This window comes from Protopterus annectens, chromosome 1.part0 (genome assembly GCF_019279795.1).
Source record: "Protopterus annectens isolate FY-2018-M chromosome 1.part0, PAN1.0, whole genome shotgun sequence".
In the NCBI taxonomy this organism is placed as follows: Eukaryota; Metazoa; Chordata; order Ceratodontiformes; family Protopteridae; genus Protopterus; species Protopterus annectens.
In genome coordinates, this window is record NC_056725.1 from 516051143 (window position 1) to 516070564 (window position 19422).

At 40.4% G+C, this 19422-nt stretch overlaps 1 protein-coding gene across 1 annotated transcript in view; it reads right to left on the reverse strand.

Moving 5' to 3' along the window:
• Window positions 1–19422, reverse strand: part of ABCC10 (ATP binding cassette subfamily C member 10) — a 1243619-nt gene that overhangs the window by 68956 nt on the left and 1155241 nt on the right. Inside the window, exon 21 of the mRNA XM_044061090.1 lies at window positions 12567–12664. Within this exon, the coding sequence (XP_043917025.1) occupies window positions 12567–12664 (98 nt within the window). The remainder of the gene's footprint in view (window positions 1–12566; window positions 12665–19422) is intronic.

A 19422-nucleotide genomic window follows, 5' to 3' on the forward strand; every position in this document is an offset into this window, starting at 1 on the left:
AACATCCACAAATACTGCACCTACACACGTCTTTGTTTACATGTGACAGAATTTGATTAGTAAAGCAATAGGCAGAAGCAGTTATGTCATTACCTAGGTCTGAAACCTGATGCTAACTATGACCCAGAGTCTATCTGTCTTACCTTGATGGTAATAATGACGTGTGAATGGATAGAGGTGGACTGAATGGTGGAAGAGACACCTGACAAACACCTTTGTGGATTAACAATCTGTGAGGAACCCAGACTTTGACTGACCCAAGGATTAAAATGACCATTGCACCATTTTAAACTAGGTGCCTCAGCTTCTGTGCTTTAATATAGAGAGATGATCTCCTACCCCCCACCCTATTTCAGGTAAAGGCAGCCTCCTTAAACGGCCTGCCAAACAAACTGGTGGCGGAATAGAATAATATTTTGCAGGTCATGTTGCATCTCACCTGGAGAGCCCAGATGTATATAACAATATACGTCTCCTTAACAGTATGGTAAATGCCACAGATCTAGCTAGTGAGTCAGCCAAATAGTGAGTGGGGGAACAGGCAACAAATCTTTGAACAACCATCCAAGTTATGGACAAGCTCAGATTTCATCTCAGAATCAGGTAAAAATCTAGCAATTCCTCAATTCCTGCTGCATTATAAAAATAAATATATCTACTGTCCTCTCTGAAATACAGGAACTTGGAATCTGGGTAACTGGGAGCAGGGAATGCCAGCAAGTTTCTTAAGGAAAAAGGACCCGAGTAACAAGAACATTGCTTCTTTTGGTTTATCTGGGGAAGTTATTCAGTAAAATACAGTAAAGCCCAGACATCAAAAGGTGTCTTTCCATACACACTCAGTCACTGTAGGTCCTCATTATATAGATTACTAGAATGCTTCCCCACTGATGGTGCTGGCTTCCCTCTGAGGACCATTTTCAAAAAGTAGCTATTATACCATGTTCCCACCCCTTTTCCTTTATTTGCTGATTATCCCTGGTTATTTCCTCCAATTTTTCATGCCCCCACTGAAAGTCCTGCAATATCTTTACTGCCTTTGTGGAATGCAAACAAGGTGTCACTCCTATTGAAAGGAACATTTTTTTAAAAAAAATGAGATGCAAACATTTAAAGTAAAGCCTCTTAACTTTACACAGATTAACTGCAGGGGAAAATAGGTTATTCTTCTATAGGAAATTTGATGATATTGCACATTTTCTTAATAGTAAAAGTTGTCATCCTTCACATGTGTTATATGCTTTACCATACAATGGACTTTTAAGGGTCAGTAGGTTATGTAGTAGCCCTGAAGTGTTACAGGATGAAATAATATGTACATGCACTGTTTTTAAATAAAGGGGTTATAGTGAAGAGTTGATAATACAGTCGTTAAAGAAGTTATTTAATTCAGAAAGGGATGAATGTGAAATTAGAAGAAATGATAATTTTAAGGCAAATGGAATAGTTAAGAGTGGGGATAAAAGAGTTTATTTTGTTACTAGTTTTAATGTTTGTAGGAAAGAAATAGTAAATATTATTAAATATTACTGAGCTTTCCTCCTCAAAGGAAAAATAGCATTAACATGTGTATAAACACCCCTTAATATCATATAAAAGAGGCAGAAATGTTAGGGGCATGGTGGTGCATAATTTGTATGTCCCTCCTAGTGCAAATTTAGGTAGAACACTTGATGTATGTGGGACTAATCCATGTGGAAATTGCTCTATATGTAAATATGTGGTGAGATTTTTTGATACAATTAATGGGGTAAAGTTTTGCCCCTTAGCACCGCACACCTGTACAACAAACGGGGTAGTATATGTTATTTCTTGCCCGTGCAGTCTCTTCTATATAGGAGAAACTAAAATGATTTTTAAGTTGAGACTGCAGGAGCATATCAGAGATATAAAAAAATAAAAATGTTGAGAATCCAGTGGCTATGCATTTTAATCTGTTCATGCTGGGGTGTTTTCTGATTTAAAAGCATGCACTTTAGAACAGGTTGTTGAAAGGGATGCTGTTGCCTTAAAAATAAATTACTGTTTAGGGAGACAATCTTTATTCTTAAATTTGATACATTGACCCCTAGGGGCTTAAAAAAAGAATGTACTTGGAAAGCCCCTTCATAAACTGTAGAGTTCTGATTTTTTAATTAAATACTTGTTTTAGATGATTTGTGTATTTAAGAACTGTGTCTGTTTCTTATATTTTTCGTATGGACTCCAAGAAGGCTGTGTTTCCCAAGGCTCTAGAGAGTATTTATTTGTGAGTAAATTATAAATCTAGACTATTTTCACTGCGTGCAGTTCATTTTACCGGCTAAGTGGTTTCTTTTTTCTTCTCCGTGCTTTTGGTAGTTTATTCAAGTTATTATTTTTTCTTTTAGAAAATGAATAGTTGTGTTCAACAAAAGTTTTTGATGTATTCATACTACGACACTTAACAGGCCTCTATAGACAAGACAGAATTTTCTCCTTTATGAAAAAAGTCTCTCGTCTGACTAAAGCAGTGTATGGCTGTTTACACTAAAGCTGCCTAGCAAGGATGCTTGCCTATGTCTTAAGTGACAATTTAATAAAAGTGTTACAAAAACAAAGCTGTCTATCAAAGATAAACATTCAGTGCACACATTCCATTCTCTATCATTCTCCAATAAGCCTGTCTGATTTGTCTGCTCCACTTTCATACAGTGTATACAATTGTTCCCTAGTTCTTCATCAGGCACCACAGCAGATCTTGTGTGTTTCCTTTTGCTATGATCCCCTGGTCAACCAACTTCTTTTCTACTGACTCGGGTCTTGCCTCCAGAATGGCCAACTACACATTCCACTCCTCATTCTATATGTGACTGCACTGCATTACTGTGTTTGGTCAAAATGATCTCAAACTCATGGAACTTCACTCTGGTTGCTCATATATATTTTTCTTTTTTTTTTTTCAATTCATTGAAAATCAAGTTTAAAGACTCCTTTTCCTCAGGAGCAAATGAATTATGGCTACAGGCCTCACCCTCCATAAAGGGCATCTGAGCAATCTTAGTTATTGGCTGCACAGTAGTTATTGCACTACTTTCTTATTTTCTTTATTTTTAAACTTCTTTGGTTTATACTTCCAAAAAGAAGAGTTAGAGTGAAATTTGTTATATTTCTTCCATAATACAATGTTTTCTTCTCTTCTGGGCAGGATACTATGCAGGACATATTCTACACTTGTGACACCATATTGGAAGTCCCACTTCTGGAACTCTTGACCCAGAGGCAGATCACTAATGTTCTTTGGTACTTACGTATTATTGCAACCAGATTTATAAAGTGCGATAATTTGTCTATTTTCGGCAGAAACATGTTGCCTGACCTAAAAACGGGTCTGTAAAGATGTCGCCAGCAGTTTGTCAAGAAAGAGCATGTATGTTCACCTATCAAGGGGTGTGTAAAATGTTTAAGTATTATAGTGTCAGAAAATTTTGCACACAGGAAGCGAAATAACAGCAGAATTCCTCTTGCCTGGTAATGTCCTCGGCCGACCTACACACCTGACTGCTGCTTGTCTGTCACCACGTTTCCAACCACACAAGGAGTCAGGACCATGGCTCGTTAACATAAACTGACCCCCTTTTTTAGAATGGTCCTTTTGCAAGTATCTGATTTGTTACATACCCCTGTTTACAGTTCAGACTCTCAGAAGGCACGTTAATGCAGTTGTGACTCAGAAGTACTGATTTAAAAGTGTGGTTCTGTTGGTGGAGTTTTACTGACAACAGTCCCTGCCTCTTTTCTCTGTAACTGTATATTTACTATCTGTGTATGACAAAGGACTTGAAAACAGCTGTTCCATCCTTAAAAAGCAACCAAACCCATTTATTTCAAAGTGTTAGTACACATACAATCCTGTTCATTGGAAATGGTCACGATCCATAAGCAAGAATGCGACCTTTTTAAAACAGTCTGCCACTGCGAAGAAAGCCATATCACTCCCCGAGCAAGCAATGAGCTGTTATTCACTGCTCCTTACAGGCACCTTCACTTTTGCTGACTACTGCCCCCGAAAACCTCAGTGTGCATTTCCTGAGTCAATTTCCCGTAGCTAACAGGGTAATGAAGAATGCAGGAATTGCAAGGATGTGGACCACTGTGGAGTTGCGGAAGAAATGAGCCGCATCAACCAGAAGTACAAACTTACAACATTTCTGCTCTGCCTGCCTCGCTCCCACTGTGACAAACTGCTGGCAACATCTTTACAGACCCCTTTTTAGGTCAGGCAACGTGTTTCTGACAAAAATAGATACATTATCGCACTTTATAAATCTGGTTGCGATAATACGAAGTACCTGTTCTTTTAGCACCCTAGAGACTACCAAACTGATGTTGGGAAAACTGTCTATCCATGGATGGAGGAAACAGCATGAAGTGCCCTACACTCCTGATTGTAAACAAAACTATTTAATCTGTAAGTTGCTCCTGCTACCAGAACAGCAATACTACCGTGGTACAATATTTTACAAGCAGGACAAGAGCCCCATTGTTTCCCCAATATACAGTTGATGATAATAGCATTTCAATCATTTTTCTCCGTACAGTATTTCCTCTTTGCCACTCATTAACATTTAAATCACAGCTTTCCTTTGATTGTATCTAATGGCACTTGCAGAATTATGAAGATGTTACTAGACTGGAAATGTTACTACACATTTCACCCAGCTGTGCTGCCCTATCAGATCACATTTCCTCATGCACAACAACAAGGGGTTTATTTATTTATTTTACATTTGTTAATAGAGAGAGTCCGGCTGGTTACAGGTGCATTTTCATCGGAGGCCCGGGGAGAAAAGCTCCACATATGCATAGATACAGAAGACTTGAGTTTTTTTTTTTTTTTACACATATAATATATAAATACATGTTCACAGTTTATTGGAAAATACAATATTTACAATTATCTTATTAATTATCTTATTATAAACAGTTTTAGTAGTACAAGGTAAGTAGCTTAGTAGTAGTTTTAGTAGTACAATACATTAAAGTGAGATAGTGAATGTTTCAGACTTTTATAAGACTGTTTTAGTAAGTAGAAAGAGAAAAAGAGAATAGAATGAATTGTGTTAGTCAGGGTTTGGGTTTGTGGGCAGGCAGAGTTTTTTTTAGGTTTGTTTTGTTTTTAGATTGGATTAAGGAATGAACTGTAAAGTTCAGCTGCTGCAGTAAGTTCAGCTGGGAGTAGGTTCAGATTTTGCCAATAATTTTGCAAAATAATGATAAGTTTTGATTTTTTTTGTTTTTTGTAGTTTGAACCAGGTTAGTATCAGAGTTGGGTAAGTTGCTGTTTGGGTGATTATATTTTTTAGTATTTGGTTTAGTTTTTTGTTTTTGCTGCTAGAGGACTTGAACTGATACAGAGTGGTTGAGAGGGTAGGAGGAGATCGTGCCTAGGGATAAGTAGGTTAAGACAGTGGTGTGTTGTATATGCTGAACTGATGGCAAATCCGGCGCAGTATTGTTTGATTATTTGTTTGTTATGAGGGAGGTTTGTATTACTTTTGTTTTGTATAAATTTGATTGCATAAAAAAGAGTTGATGAAGTAGAATGTGTTAGGGCAATCACTGTTAGCAAAATGGGGGGATCCATGACTTAATCCTATATATGACTCAAGCTTCTTATTGATTCTGTAATGCATTTTTAATCAATGTGAGTCAACAACTTTAGGTTATTGTCAACTATTAGCTTGGAAAGTTTTTGTATTAGCTTCTGGAGAAATTATGGTGCCATGGTTGGATGTAGTGGTGATGGTGTGGGACTTTCTAAGTTTTTTTTAGGGGTGGAAGTTAGAAAGTTTTTTTTTTTTTATTTTTTAGTTTAGCAGCCAGTCAGTAACCAGTTTTTACTTTTTCAAAGTATTTTTGGGATAAGGTCTGTAGGTCTATCAGGAGGCAGATTGAAGAGGATAGAGTCATGATCCATGGTGTGGATGTAATTTTGCAAGATGATATATGGATGGAGTTAATGAATGGAGATGGAAGCAGAGGGAAAGTATGTGGCACTGAGGCAGGACCAGGAGGTGACTGGCAGGAGGAGTGATGCGTTCGCCTGAGGCTTATGTACTCACCATAACGCTCCATCTGGATATACTCTGGTTTACCAGCTATGGATCGAGCTCTCCTCAGCCTCACTCATAATGCCCTGCTCTCTCCCGACTACATATTATGCAGGAAACTGAAAAAAGGCCAGGGGGAGGAGGAGATGAGGAAAGTTGCATGACACATGATATACCCTACTCAGATGGAACATTACATAACTTCTAAAACACCTAACTTCTAAGATTTGAATTTCATTGTCTGCCTGTCTGTGGAGCAGAGTCCCCTACCTGAATCATGAAATAAAGGTATGAGATGAAGCCCAAGTGGCTGCTGCACAAAATATCATTAGAGGGAATCCTAGCCTTAAAAGCCCTGAGGGTAGAGACTGACCCGGGTTGAATGGGCATGCACACCCCCTCCCGGTCTCGGCCTTTCAGAAGCTTGATAAGCCAGATGCACTGTGAAATCCAGCTAGATAATGAGACTACAAATTAAATAAACAACTGGTCGGATTGCTATGACCCAGCCGTCCTAGGTTAGATAAATAAAAGTTGCCTGAACATCTAAGGAATGAAGCTTGTATTCACCTTGTTTGATTTTTAGGAAAGAAAACAAAAAGGTTAGGGGATTTGGATTAATGTGCTTCAAGAAGCTACAGAGGAAGAAAAAGAAGTTGGTTGGTGGGTATACAGGTACAGATGAAAGACCAACCAAGTAGGAGGTTAAGGAGATTTGGCTGATAGTTCAGAGACTCTCTTGGCTCTTGGCTTAAAAAATAAAAAAAAGCCTTGAAAGATAAAATTTCAGATCTACCGTAGCATGGGAAGCGGGCAGGAGGAGGGGGGGAGGTGGAGGGCCCAAGGAGGAAAGAGAAAGGTTAAGGAGGAGCTGCTAGGAAAGTTACAGGAAAGAAAAGGAAAAAAGTACTCACACAATTCACAATTTGTCATGAGACATATGACTGGAGTTCATGACCAATATGATAATGAGAAGAATTGTACTTTGACCGTGGAGTGGTTGCACCAGAGCGTCTCTTGGGTACCCTCCGAGGAGGTATTAGAAAAACAAAAAAAAACTATGCGTGTGAGAGGAGAGGAGAAAAGAAAGCAACAAGGAGTTCCCCCACGTGCGCGGATGCCACTTCCTACCTATGAGTATGAGAGACCACCGTAAGAGGTGATGAATGGTGCGACTTTTGTTGTCCAGGATGGGGATGGACTGAGGGACTCTCCTGCAAGTTTCCTCTTGGGCAGCAGCCGCGCCCATCAACATGGGATCCTTTACCCCAATGGGCATAGGGCCACGGTCGGGGGAATACCTGTCGGCCGGCGGTTTTTCCTTTTGGGATTGGGTCCCACCGTGTCGGTTCCTTCAGCCCTGGTGGTAATGGGGGGGGGAGGGGGAGGACACGGCAGGTAGGCAGACAGAGGTAAAATGCCTCCACTTCTCACGGACTGCCCGACTTCGAGGAAGACTTGACCCTTAGACAGACCACCCAGCATGGGAGCATTTCCATGATGTCTCATGGGCATTCCTCCCAAGGATCTTTTCCTCCGCTTCTGTGAGACCCGTGTCCGTCAAGACTGAGAGACTGAAGCTTTTTGCAGCCTCCTTGCGGGGGGTATGTTTCAGGGGGGCATCCTCGGCTCCCTCCAAGACTCCCTGCAAAGGAAGAACAACTTGGGGCATAGGGCTGGCTGTCCCAGGGGGGCTGTCCCAAAAGCCAGGAGTGCAGATGTAGGCCTTGAGTGCCTCCTGGATACCTCGCCGTGATCTCAGGTCTCTCCTCAGGTGAGCTGAGAGCTCGATCCATAGTTGGTAAACCATGCCGTTCGGGGATCCGATGGATCCATAACCCCCACAGGTTGTTGCAGACAATGAATCCTACTCAGATCCCAGTGTATTATTACAGGTTATCTGGTGAGAGTTTTTTAGTGTGAAAAGTTGAGTTTTTACCATACCATGTCAAATGCCTTGGGGTCAAGAAAATAGGGCATTGAGGCTATTATATTTTTGTTTTACTTTTGTTACTGTCTGAGAGAAGGATGAGGAAGGGATGGGGTGTGGGGTAGTGGGGTCTGAATCCAGGCTGGGGAGACTGAGAGACTGTACAGAGGTAATGTAAGAGTTGGATACATTTTATGGATACATTTTTCCATAGCCAGAGGTGACAGGTGGGCAATGATGGCAATGGAAATGATTTATTTGATATTTCTCTCTCTTTATCTCTGCCTTTACAAACTACTCTAAGCAGGGCTTGTCTTGTCTTGTCAGCTTAGCACCATTGTCATTACATTTGCTCCATCCACTTCCCTTGTCTATTCAATTAATTTTATCTTTCCTTATTATATGGGGTCCATCATGTAATAGATACTATGTTTTCTGTAGCACTTTTTCTCCCATGAGCTTTATCTCCTCCCTTTGGCCCGTTTTCTTAAAACTCTTCTCATTACAAAGATATCTTCTCTACTACAATGCATCCCTATCAACTCCCTTTACATGGGACAAATAATTTCAATCACCTGTTAATCCTGATGATGATGCTCATTTGTAAGTAGGGCAAAAGCGCTCAGTCACTTGATTTATTTTATGTTTAATAAATAAAGCTCATTTTATTTTTACACTGGGTAAATTTCACATTTTTTGAGGAACCCAGTTTAAACACAGCAGGGTACTCTCATATCTGTTAATATTTTTCTGTAAGGAAATTCTAACTTAATTAGAAGCTACATGTAAGGCAAAAAAGAAGAATTAGGATCAGGTTGGCAATCATAACTTGCTTATGCTATGTACTCTTCAAATCAATCTATTGCAACACACAAACTATTTTTTTCTTAGAGATGCATTGCAAATGAATCATCTGTATGCTGGCTGGCAGTAGTCTGTAAAAACTGTATTACATACATGCAGAGAAAGAATGAAAAGAGCAGCAAGGAAAAAAGTGAAAAGCAATGAAGGGCTGCCTGATTCACCCATCAGTACCTGTGACAAAATAGTCAGCAAAGTGACTCTTTCATAGGTAGGTACTAGGCTATTGGCCCTAGCGCCTATATAAGCCTAGCCAAAAATGTACCATGGCTTTTGCCACCCAAGAAAATTATTTTCATGTACCCCTGTCGAGCAGAGCCACAGAAGTGATCCCCGGGGTGAATTTCCTATTTCCCATCCAATCATCAAGATTTTTCTTGAAGAGTGCTAATGAGGAGCTCTGTTTGACATAGGTAGTCTGTTCCAGAGTATGGGAAGTCTCTGGGACAGGAATCTATTCCTCCAGCATGTTCTGTTTATTGTGGTGACAAGGTTTAGGTCCCTAGAGTGTGTAGCTCGGAGGGATTGGGATTTCTTTAAGTGGAGCATGTCCAACACCTCTGGGTTTGACATAGCTTTGTATGTTAGGCATAGAGCGCCTCTGAGTAGGCGATATGCAACAGAGTAAAGCTGGAGTTTTTTGAGACAGTCTGCGTAGGGCATCTGTTTGAGGCCAGTAATCCTCTTTGTGAGGTATTTCTGTGGCCTTTCCAATTGTTGTAGATGTCTTGTGAGGTACATACGAAAAGGGGCGTTGTACTCTATAATGGGTCTAATGAGTGATGAGTAGAGGGGAACAATGACCTCTTTTTTTCTGGATGAGAAACTTTTTGTGATGAATTGAGCCACGTAGAAGGACTTCCTGACCACTGTGGCGATGTGATCAAAGGAGAGACTACTGTCCACCTATGTCCCAAGGTCTCATCACATTTTCGGCATTAAGTAGACTACCAGCTATGTGGTATTTCATGGGTACAGAGTTATTACCAAAGGGGATGACAATACACTTTTTGGCATTGAGCTTCAGGCCATGGCTTTGACACCAGGCATCTGTCTCAGTGAGGCCCTTTTGTAGTATGTCCACATCGTTAGGAGTTTTGATTATGGCTCCTAGTTTGCAGTCATCTGCAAACTTTGTTAGCCAAAGACCTTCTGTGTTAGCCTGTACTTCAGAGAAGTAGATACCAAACAGGAGAGGACCCAGGACTGAACCCTGTGGTACTCCACTTGTCACTGGTCTGGTCAGATTTGGAGTCTGCTACTTTCACAGTGTGGGTTCTGTCCATGAGCCAGTTGGCAACCCATCTTGTGACATAGGGATTTATACCTAGTTTAGTGAGCTTATCTATAATTCCAGAGTGGGGGATGGTGTCGAAAGCCTTGGCAATATCTAGATAAGCTGTATGAATCATGTTACCCTCATCTATGGCTTTGGTGACTGCTTCAAAGAAGACAATCAGGTTTAGGAGAAATGATCTACCTTTTACAAATCCGAACTGGGTAGGGCCCAGAGTTTGGAGATTACCAATGTCTTTCTTTATGAGTTCCACGATGATACGTTCCATGGCCTTGCAGACCAGGCTCGTCAGGCTAATGGGGTGGTAGTTCCCGGGGTCCGTCGTGGCTCCCCCTTTCTGGAGTGGGATAACCGTTGCGGTGCTCCATTCAGTGAGCACAAAGCCTGAGGTGAGGCTATGATTGAACATGGTACTTAGGTAGGGTGCCAGTTCATTCTGTAGTTCGTGTAAAACGCAGCCTGGGATATTATCAGGTCCCATGGATGCTGTGTTCTTAACTTTGGAGAGTGTGTTTTTTACCTGTGCAGCCGTGATTACAGGAACTTTGCATTGTTCCGGTATAGAGATGGGCCCTCTAGGGGGTGAGAGGGGGGTAAAGTTAGCACTGAACCTATCTGCCAGGATGATGGCAATATCAGTTGGTTCTGTATATTTAGTGCCATTGTGCTGTAACTCAGAGCAGATCTGAGTGTTGCCATTGAGATCCTTGACAAAGCTATAGAATGCTTTGTGGTTGTCTTTAGAGTCAGTGGCAATTTTGTTTTCGTAACTAGCTTTGGAGGATTTTATGAGGAATCTCAGTTTCTTACTGAGGTTGACCAGGGAGTCCCTCCAGTTATGGGATTTTACTCTTTTTTTGCAACAGTTTCTTTCTTCTGTTGTAGAGTTTGTTTATGGCAGATGACCACCACATTGGTTTCCTTTTTTTGGGGGATAGCATCTTGGTTCTATTAGGGATAGCATGATCCATGCACTCGTGTAAGTGCTTATAAAGTGCATTTGCGTAGGATTCAGCAGTCGTACCTCTATTGTCCATCTGCATGGGCGTCATGAAGTTTGCCACTTCTGTCTTAAGAAGTGTGAAGTTGGCTTTGGGGAAGTTTTTTACAGTGGTTTCCCTAACTGGGGGTGGGGGCGGGATGTGGATGTCTAGAGTGATTAGCTTGTGGTCGGATCTGACCAATGAGGAATTGACCTCTGGTGTGGAACACCGGTTGCCCATGTTGGTAATGACCAGGTCTAGGATATTGCTGCCTCTGGTGGGGGTGTGAATAAGATGATCCAAGGCGCTGGAATTTATGAATTCCAGAAAACGTTGGGCAAAAGAGTTGGTACAAGAGTAGTTTTCCCAGTTAATGGTAGGGTAGTTGAAATTGCCATTTGGGTGTTGGGTTGTACCCTAATACTTTCCAGTGTATCAAGAAATGAGGAGTGGGAATCCTGGGGCATGGTGGGGGGTCTGTAGCAAGCTACAATTTGGCTTGTGGTCTTGCCCAGAGTTAGTTGCACTTGGATAATCTCGGATGCATTATGCTGTGCAACTAGCCTGGAGGGGACACGCCTCCACCTTTAGTGCTTCGTTCCGGGTTAGGTAGCCAAAAGGTGTGGTATGAATTATAGCCTGGTAATGAAGGGGTGCTCTCTGGAGCTTTGAACCAGGTCTCTGTCACTGCACAGATGTCGATGTTCTCCATTTTAAGGAGTGCCTTGAGTGAGTGCATTTTGAGGTTTAGACTTCTAGCATTGAGCAGCATTACCCTCAGATTTTGCTTGCTTGTACCGGTTACGGTCGTGAATTTGTCATTTGAACCTTGCTTAAAAAAGGCATTATAGGGGTGGCAAGATCCATAGCCAGTATCCGGAATCCCAAGGCCGACAGGTACAGGCCATCTCTGGCAAAGCATCATGGTCTGTCGATCATGTCGTCCAAGGCAGACAAATACTGGATCCCCTTAGAATGACACCAGATGCTTAGCCAATTATTGAAGTCAATCATGTTGTCCTTGTACTGTGGTATCATTCTGGGTGATGGCAGGATGCTACTCAGGGCTAGGGTCATACCTGCCTGGGCTACAAGATCGGATAGCTCCTCCATGTCTCTTTTCATGTAATCCAGGGAGGTACGTCTCAGGTCATTCACACCAACATGGACAATGACAGTGTCATATTTGTACTTGTTGTGGGGTGACCTGAGTGCGTGCGTTATGTGGCAGATCCTGGCACCTGACAGGCAGCAGTTTGGCTATATAAGTGCATCTCTCACAGGTTGTAGTGTTGGGTGGTCTTTAATCAAGACTCAGTGTTTCTAGTGTGAGGTGTTTATAATAATCACACTCTGGTCACAAAGATGGCAACAACTTGCTGTAGAGATTTTTGTGAATTTTACATGAATTATTAACTTAATACCTTAGCCTGAGTCAGAAGTGCCCTTGCCAAGCACATCAGCTGTCGCTGTCCAACAGACAAACTTCGTCCTCTCTCATTCAGCTCTGCATTCAGTCCACCTATAAATCAAATCACAATAATTAGAAAAAAAATCTGAGATAAAATACCGCAAGACAGCATATCACATAAGTGATAATGATCTCGATCCACTTTTAATGAGTAGATATATCTGCTTAATAAAGAAGAACATTTCAGAAAAGGAATTCTTTCAGCAGCTAATATACACAAATTCAAAAGCCAATGAGGATCAATGTTATATACACTTAAATGTACAAATGATAAAGTTGGTTGTACCTTGGTTGTAATAAAAAGCAAGCATATACTTACAGGACCACTATGTGCTGCTTTACTTGCTTTCTCATTTCTGAGGTTCTCTTTTCCCCCATTTTTTTTAATGTAGCACTGTACCATATTCTTTTAGTTATCCAAAATGACAATTTCCCCTATTTTTTTCATTAGCTGTTCTTACAGCTCCGGTAGTGTGAGCCATCTTTGACCATATCACAGTCTCACATAGCTCAAGAGAAGGTATGGGCACTTGAACCCTTCGGTAATAACGCCCTTTGTTACTTTTCACATTTTCCTCCATTGCTGCCCAAGAACTGCCCATGACCAGCCTCCTCAGTCCTTTCGCCCTGGAAATGCCCCTACACACTAACTATGCATAAGATATTTTACTTTTGGTTCCTGCAGCCTGTAAAAATGCAATGCTGAATGACTGTGGGAACTATTTTCTTCATAGTAGTTGCTGCACGCATCTGTTTTGTTTAGGGATTGCTATAATACCTGCTTTTCACACAAGTGTTCTCCAGTGACTATTTTATAACTAGGGGTATCTGCATTACATTTTTCTTTAAAAGTTTTTTTCTCTACATATATGTACAGGTCATACAAAGTTCCTCAGAAAAAAACATTACAAGTGCTTAGTTTAAGAAGTTGGGACAGAGGCAAAAGTAATGGGAGAAAGGGCTGTAAATACGGACACGTTAAATATTGCTGTTATAAACGTAGACGTGTTCAAATAAAACCAGTGTTTGCATGCATTTCACCAAAAATTCATCTCATTATTTACTGACTTTAATCTGTAGGCAAACCAGAAAATGTTAATAGGATGGACCTACCTTATAAGGCAAAATCTGGACATTCTGCAAAAGTTTGTACTATTGAGAAGTAAGGTTTTTCATTACACGTAATGCCTGTTACTGCCGTGGAGAAACCTAACGACTGCCATTATTTTACACTGGATAAGCATCACTTTTGCTGTTTAGCCAGTGTAAAATAAGAAAAGAAGATTTTTAAGTAAAAATATAGAAGTGTGTGTGTCTGCCTGCATTAGAGTGCGAGTGAGATCGATCGTTCAGTCAATTTACACTCACTAAGCAGCAAACCAACTTATTGTAGCTTTGCTGCTTATCAAGTGTAAAGTAATCAAAGATATTTAAGAAAAAAAAATAGAAGTGTGTGTGTGTGTGTGTGTGTGTGTGTGTGTGTGTGTGTGTGTGTGTGTGTGTGCCTGCATTAAAGTGCAAGTGAGATCGAGAGTGCAGTTATTTTAAACTCGCTAAGCAGCAGTTTTGCTGCTTATCGAGTGTAAAATAATCAAAGAAATTTAAGAAATAAAATAGGTGTGTGTGTGTATGCCTGCATTACAGTGCTAGTGAGATAGATCGTGCAGTCATTTTACAGTCGCTAAGCAGCAAACCAACTTATTGTAGTTTTGCTGCTTATCGAGTGTAAAATAATCAGACATTTAAGAAAAAATAGAAGTGTGTGTGTGTATGCTTGCATTAGAGTGCAAGTGGGATCGATAGTGCAGTTATTTTACACTCGCTAAGCTGCAGTTTTGATGCTTATCAAATGCAAAATAATCAAAGAAAAAAAAATAAAAGTGTGTGTGTATGCCTGCATTAGAGTGCGAGTGAGATCGATCATGCAGTCATTTTACACTCGCTAAGCAGCAAACCAACTTATTGTAGTTTTGCTGATTATCGAATGTAAAATAAAGAAATTTAAGAAAAAAAATAGAGGTTATGGCATCTTCTTGGAGCACTCCAGGGTATATTATCTCTTCACAATGAAGAGAGAAAAAGGAATGACCAAGTCTTTTGGTTTTTGGGCAGAGAAATCCTCTTACCTCTAGGCTGAGAAAGAAAAAAAAAGGTCCAATATTGATCACTGTTGGAGTAGCCTTTGCTATATGGGTTACAGTCTGTCAAGGATGTAGCATTGGGCCTTTTCCCAAAGCTTCAGGGCACCTTCCATATTCTCAAACTGTTAGCTCAAATTGAACTGACTACAAAGACAGGTTTGGGCACCAAGCCCTTCTGAGCTTTCTTGCTATTGAAGAGCGTGCTCCTCTGCAGGATTTCAAGGATCAATGGTTGGTTTAGGTTTTTCTTTTGCAGGGTAGTTAAGTTCCCTTTGGGGGAGAAACCTTACATATTATTATTTTTAAGTTAGGAGTTTGTATTTTACCGGACTGCCATGAGTCTCAACTGTACTTTTAAATGGCAGTGCACTATTTCTTGTCAGTTTAAAAGTTTTTTATAGTAGTTGAAAAGCATTTATTCTGTGGAGAAATTCTTTCTTTTACTTTTTTTGGGGCAGGCAGAGTGTGCTAAAGTGCTTATAAAAGTGTTTTCATATGCATCAGGTTAGAGTGAGATCGATTGAGCAGTTATTTTATACTCGCTAAGCAGTGGTTTTGCTGTTTAGTGAGTGTAAAAGTAAAATAATAAATAAGAAAAGAAAGATAAGTATGTACCTGTCTGTGTATGTGTGCTTGTTTCTGTCTGCATGTCTGAGTGTATGCATGCTTGCCTGAATAACATCTAAAGTGTGTTTGTGTGTATATATGCTTGGGAAAAGTGGCAGAAGCAGCAGCAGTTCAAAGAGCTTTGCATACCTCTCCACCTCTTAGCTCAAGATATCTACAAAAGCCTGAAATTTTATTTTTTTTCTTGAGGAATATTTAAGACATAGCCTTGGTGAGCACCCCCCCACACACACACACACACACACACACACACACACACACACACACTTTACCCATGAGAAGATGATGAATCTTTCTCTGAAATTATTAAAGAAAGCTGGATGCATTGCCACAAGTATGTACTATTAGAAGTTTGGAATTTAGAAGACCATCAAGAAGTGCAACTGTTTCCTAGTTCTAACATAGTATACAGCTTCTGTTACTTCTTATTACCCAGGCCAGCTAATACTGACTGTACAAGTGTTTTTCCTACAAGTTTTCTGTATGTTTACAGGTCTAATATGCATATAAAGCTGAAATGTAGAACTCTTCTTAATAAAATTTACAATAGATTTGTCCTACATTGGTTTGATATCTTTCAGATGTGTTTACTTTGGCTTGATGGAACATACTTCATTAGAAAAGAGTGATGCTACATACATACATATATATATATATATATATATATATATATATATATATAGCTGTATCGGTTTACTATCAAATGCATGAAAATCACAACCGGGGATGGTGATTTCCGCGACGCATATCCTTGACTCATACATATTAACTAGGTCGTAAGGTCGATGCAGCAAGATCGACAATGGTCTGTCGATATTAATGTTGGCAGCTGCCATTGCCAACTATGCTTCATGTCCCTGCCTTTTGTATGTCCTTCTGAACGGACGTACACATGAACACCGACATTCTGAATGTTGCTCCTGCCATGTTCGAGGAGGAGGCTGTCGTGCAACTGAATGTCGACATTTTGATGTAAACCTATCTATATATATATATATATATATATATATATATATATATATATATATATATATAGCTGCGGTGGTGCAGTGGTTAGCGTTGTCACTTCACAGCAAGAGGTCCTCTGGTTAGATTCTCGGCTGGGGTGACTTCTGTGTGGAGTCTGCACGTCCTCCCTGCGGTCAGATGGGTTTCCTCCGGGTGCTCCGGTATCCTCCCACATTCCAAAGATATGCAGTAGGTTGATTGGATGCTCTGAATTGACTGTAGGTGAGAGTGTGTACGTGAGTCAGTGGTGTGAATGAACTACCGCAGCAGGGCTAGCCACCCAGCTGTGTAAACGTTAGCTTGAGATGATTGTCACTGTGGAAGTGTCACCCCAGCCCCATGTGCAAAATGAGAAAAGGGCTTGAGGATGCATGGATTTGTTTACTGGGATGGTCCAGCTGGGTCGAAAAAGACCCATTTTCAGTGGAAGCCCAGGGAGAAAATCTCTGCATACAGTTATTAAAAATTACAAGAAACTTCAAGAAGAAAAACTACTAGCAAGACGTAAACAGCATACACACATAAGCGGTACATACATTTGCATATTTTACACTTGGAGTAGTATGAGAATGGAAACATCACATGGTAAATGAAATTAACTTGCATAACTTGGATCATCAGACTTGTGGTTATTGCCATGGCAATCAGACAGGCTTACATATTTTATTTATCTATTTGACTTTTGGTGACCGGGAAAATATCCGACTGGGTCAGGAACCCATTTCCAGCGGTGGCCCAGGGAGAAAAGCTCCACAGGGCAAATTTTGATCAGTAGAAGTTTATAAAATAAAATTTAAAAATGACAGGTAAACTACTGTACATTAGCAGAACAGTTTAGTATGACCATGAAAAATAGCAGTATTGCACTGAGTCTGGTTGCAGATGTAGCCATTATGTTAGATACAATTGTTAATATATACAACCACCTTCAACAAGGGGAGCAAGAGGTAGGAAGACAGGGGTATTTAGGAAAATTAAAGAAAAGTAAGGAGTGATCAACCTGGAGAAGAGCATAAGCAGAACCAATTATTTGTTGGTTGCTCCGCAGGTAACGTTTTGATTTTGGATGAGTTAGCTATGTTGACTATATGCTGGGGAATCAATTTCCAGGCTTGTGATATTTGTTTTGAGAAGATAACATCTCTGAAACAGTTGTTGGCTTTTGTAACCTTTAGAAGTAATTTGTTGCATGATCACAATGATCTACAATTGGAGTATGGGTGAACCAGGTTTTTGAGGGTTGGACATTTTTCTGGGTGGTGGATGGTGAATTGATTGAGTTGTATAAAGTTAGGAAGTTCAATCCATTTCAGTCTTAGAAGGGCTGTGCAGTGGAGTGATCTATGTGGGTGGTTGCAAGCTAACTTGGCTATTTTACTGTAGCAGGACTCAAGTTTGTGAAGCTCTCATTTTCTCAGATTAATGAAAATAGGGGAGGCATCTAACAGAGTGAACAGTAGATGAGTTCTGTTTAGACTGTTTAGAGGTTTGGGTAAGTAATGACTTGGATCAGTACAGAGTGGCAAGTTTAATGTGTACCTTTTGGATTGTTAGGGCTATGGGTTTATCATATTTTAGGCAGTTGTCAGTGGTCACACCTAGCAGTTAGGCGTGGTCAACGTGATCGATTTCGGTGTTTTTGGAGTGTATGTTAAAAGGTTAGGGGAGCCGATGTGTTTTCCAAGTTTTGAATAGCATTAGTTTAGTCTTATTGTGGTTCAGTTTGAGTTGATTGTTTCAGAGATATTGTTCTACATCTGTGAAGGATTTCTGTGTTTTGTGGAGGAGCTCAGGGAGGGATGGGGCTGTGCAGATGCTTGAGGAGTTACCTGCGTACTGTATGATTGTTGCAGAGTCAATGGTCGAACTGGTGAAAAGTAGTGGTACAAGTACAGGGAGCAGAGATGAGATTTCATTTTGCAATTTTACTAACTGTTGTCTTGTCAACATGAGATGGCTGGTTGGGAGAGGTTCGGGGAGGCTAGTTCGCTGAGAAGTTTTTAATGTGCGACAGTGTCAAAGGCCTTTGACATGTCTAGGAAAATAGATCCTATACATACTGATTGTTGTTTCTGAGCTGGTTTACTATGGCTGTGAAGCTTACAAGGATGGTAGTGGTGCAATGTTTTGGATGAAAGCCATGCTGTGAGCTACGTAGCAGGTCATTTTTTATTAGATAAGGCAGGAATTGGGAGTGAACACATTTTTCAAGGATTTTAGCAAGGAGGAGGAGAATAGCAGTTGGCCTGTAGTTTGATAACTCTGTGGATGTGCCTCCTTCATGTAGGGGAATATTGTGTGAGATTTTCTAAAGTTTAGGGATGTATTCTTCTGAGATGGAGAGGTCAATTAGTATGGAGACTGGATAAGCGATTGCATCACCTGCTAATTTATTAGGGAGTTGGTCTGCTGCAAGACATGAAGGTTGTAGTTTGTGTATGTAGCTGGTTTGCACTGGATTGAAGGAGAAAGAATTAGTTTGGTGTGTTGAATTGGGTGGTGTTAATGTGGGGAGTTACCATGGTACTGTTGTTATCTTTTAGCAGGGACAGTATAGAGTTTGTAAAATGTAAGTTAAACTGGGTTGTTATGGTGTCTGTGGTGTTTATGGGGGTGGGAGCTGATGTAGTAATGTGTCCAGGTTTTAAGAGTTGTTTTACGGCACTCAAGAACTTTTGGGGATTATTAAGATGCCTTAGTTGGAGTGATGTATAGGAGACTTTTTTGTCTTGTTTTATCTACTTTTCGTAGGTGACAGTACTTTAGCAGGGTGGTTTGGTTTTTGATGATTTAATAGCATTTCCAGGCTCCATTTATTGGTTTCATGAGTAGTTTACTATCTTTTATTAGCCAAGGAATTGTTTTTTCTTTTACCCATATACATCTCAAGGGAGCCAGGCTGTTGAGGATATCTAGAAATGTATTGTTGAAGTACTGGACTGCTTTATCTAATTATAGGTGTTTTAGAGGTGACCAGTTGCATTGTTTTACGAGAGATATGAAGGTATTGGTGAAGAAATTTAGTTTTCTTTG